Source organism: Charadrius vociferus, unplaced genomic scaffold (genome assembly GCF_000708025.1).
Source record: "Charadrius vociferus isolate BGI_N301 unplaced genomic scaffold, ASM70802v2 scaffold332, whole genome shotgun sequence".
NCBI lineage: Eukaryota > Metazoa > Chordata > Aves > Charadriiformes > Charadriidae > Charadrius > Charadrius vociferus.
This window is the reverse complement of record NW_009647418.1, coordinates 3,419,134-3,421,999: the sequence shown is the minus strand read 5'-3', so window position 1 is coordinate 3,421,999 and position 2,866 is coordinate 3,419,134. Positions and strand designations below refer to the sequence as shown.

Genomic DNA, 2,866 nt, shown 5'->3' with positions numbered 1-2,866 from the left:
CCTTCCCCCTGCTCCTCCTTCACCTTCACGGGCGCAGCGGCGCAGGGATGCTCGCCCCCGCCAAACACGGGTTTACGGTCCTCAGCATCCGAATCGGGGCTGTGGGGGTCCCGGCGCCCTGGGATGACCACCCCGCTGCTCTGCTCTGGGTCTGTGTCGTTGTCCTGTGTGCCCTCCACCAGCATCTCCCGGCGCATCCGTGACCTGCCGGGACACAAGCGCGGAGGGGTTAGTGACCATCAACCACCACGTCTTGAAAAAGCATCTCCAGCCAGAAAAATGTGACGACATCACTCACGATGTAAAACTCCACCTTCTTGGCCTTTAAAACACTTTTTTTGGGGGGGAAATCACTGCTGCTTGAACACAGGGACTGCGTTTTGCAACACCTTGGGCTGTTTCCAGCCAGTGTTTTCCACTACCTTTTTTTTTGTTGTTGTTGTTTAACACATAACATTTTTCAAAGGTTTATTTTAGGGTGGTTGTGTTTACTGAGAGCAGAAGGGGCTTTCCTGGAAGCACGCAAGGGGAAAGGCAGCGGGTTTAAAAACACTAGTCAATGTTTCACCAAAAAGGCCTATTTTTCAAGCTCTCCCACGCACTCCCCACGCGATGCCCTCATGTGAGAAACCTCAGCCGGGTCCCATAAATATTGACCATCTACTTTATGCTGCCCAGGGGGAGCTGGAGGCAGTCAGAGCCTCTCTGGATTCCACACAAGCACTTATATTATGTCTTTTTACACTGGTTCATATAGGGGAGGGGGCACAACCCATCACCTGGGCTGTTGACACAGACAGCAGGTTGCTCTCAGTGTGGGTCTCGGGACCATTCAGGAGCCACGCGTCTGTCCACAACAGTGCCACTCTCTGGGGCCGGGCTGCTGTGAGGATGGATCCTGTGCTCCAGGAGCCTCCGTACGGCTTTTCTCCACCCATTGTGGAGCTCCTGCTCAGTGGCAGGTGTTGAACTGCACCAGCGAGCAGGTGGACGTGAGCACGGTAACCTCTTTAGATGCTCAAGATGACTTGGTCAAGGCGGTTGACACCTCTTGACTACCCACTAGCCAGGACACATGCAGCGTTTTGGCTGCAATCCTGCATCTGGGGACCTCCGGTGACCACACGTGGGTCTGCACCTCCCCATCTAGGCAAGAGGGACTGGGAGGGCTGGAAGAGGAACAGTGACACCACCTTGGTGGCACGGCACCATGAGACGTCCAAAGTCTGGGAGTGCCCATACCTGTAGTTGTGGAACCAGTTGATGACGGTATTGGTCTTGAGGTTGAGCTGGAAGGAGAGCAGCTCGATGGTCTGCTGGGAGGGGTAGGGCTCCAGCTGGTAGGCTTTCTTCAGGGCTTCCTTCTCCTCCGGGGCTAGCACCACCCGCGGCTTCTTGATCTGGAGGAGGCTGAGGTCCTGCGGCTGCAGGCTGGGGCTGGCGCACTCGGAGCGGGCGCTGGGGGACTCGCTGTCCGAGCCGGCGCTCATCAGCCCGTACCGACGTTTCAGGTAGGCTGCAGGAGAGGAGACCCAGCTGCGTACCGCTCACCCCCCCAAACCTGGAGAGCCCCCGGCTTGGCCACCACCGTGGACCTGGGACAGGGTGGGGGGGCTGCATCGCCCTGACCCTCACCTTTCTTCTCCAGCTTCTTCATGTCGCGCAACTTCTCCACGTTGTGGGGGTCGTTGAGCCAGAGCTGCATGCGGACGAAGGGCTCCCTCCCCTTCAGGCTCAGCTTGTGCCATGGCTTGGGCCTGGAGAGGAGATCGGACACCGAGCCCTGCGTCAGGCCCAGGATGCTCTCCCCGAACAGCCGCTGGCCTGGCGGAGGAGAAGCAGAGGTGGTTAGAGCAGGGCAGAGCAGTGGGGTGGGCGCCGCAGTCCCCCCATGGGGTGGGTGCACCCCGTTTCCCAGCCAGCGTCCTCCCCAGCACGCCGGCATCCCCCCGAGCACCCGCAGAGCACCACGGGGCCGGGGAGGGGGTTGTCAGCAGCTACGGGAATGGGGGTGACGCATCCATGCAGCCTCACCAGCAGCTCCCGAAAACCCGGGCGGGGAGAAGGTCCGCACCTAAATTGTTGTCCGTCAAGACCTCCTTGACCTTCTTGGTGATGGAGTAGGTGTCCAGCTCAGGGGACATGGCCACGATCTCCTGGATGCCCACGGGTCCCTGGCTGTTGGTGTAGGTCTTCCCACCCAGTGCAGGCGTCGACCGGCTCTCGGGTTGCTGGTTTTCTTTGCTGCTCTCCAAGGCCAGGGTGAGGGGCTCCTGGCAGCCCTTCTCGTGCTCGGCAGGGCTGGGGGGCGGCGAGGGGGACGGCTGGGGCTCCGCCGGGCTGGCTGCACGACACCGGGGGAGAGGGGTCAGCGGGGACACGGCGGCAGCGGTAAGGTTATTTCGGGGATGCCCGCGGCTCTGCCCTGCGGAGAGGGGGGATGCCAGCCGAGTTTTTCCGGCGGCTATGGCAAAGTGGGAGGAGCCGGTGGAACAGTAGAGAGAAAGCACCACTAATTTAAAAAAAAAACCAACCCAAACGGTTACTTCTTTATGCCAGGCACAAAGCCAAGGGTTTTTGTTGCGGTTTCCCTTTGCTTGTTTTTTAAACTAGACGGCTTTCAGAACCTGTTTCTACAAAATACCATTTGAGGATCTAACAGCCCTAAATTGCCTACGCGGCTAATTAAGGGGGGTTCAAAATGAGTTGGATGCACTAGAGGAGAGGGGGAGGAAAGGGGCTCCCCAGGATCGGGGCGCGGGTGGGGGTGGCAGGTCTCCCCGGCGCTGGGGTGGGGGTAGGATGTGGGGGACGGATGAGGAGCCCCAGGGACATGGGGACCGCGGGGACAGCGGTGGCCCTTACC

At 59.8% G+C, this 2,866-nt stretch overlaps 1 protein-coding gene across 1 annotated transcript in view; it reads right to left on the bottom strand.

Moving 5' to 3' along the window:
- Positions 1 to 8: 8 nt before the first annotated feature.
- The window catches only part of CUX2 (cut-like homeobox 2), a gene marked incomplete at its 3' end in the record, with an annotated part of 16,045 nt that continues 13,187 nt past the window's right edge, over positions 9 to 2,866 (bottom strand). The window contains 4 exon segments of the mRNA XM_009880358.1: positions 9 to 204; positions 1,243 to 1,516; positions 1,636 to 1,824; positions 2,075 to 2,418. Coding sequence (XP_009878660.1) covers positions 9 to 204; positions 1,243 to 1,516; positions 1,636 to 1,824; positions 2,075 to 2,418 — 1,003 coding nt within the window.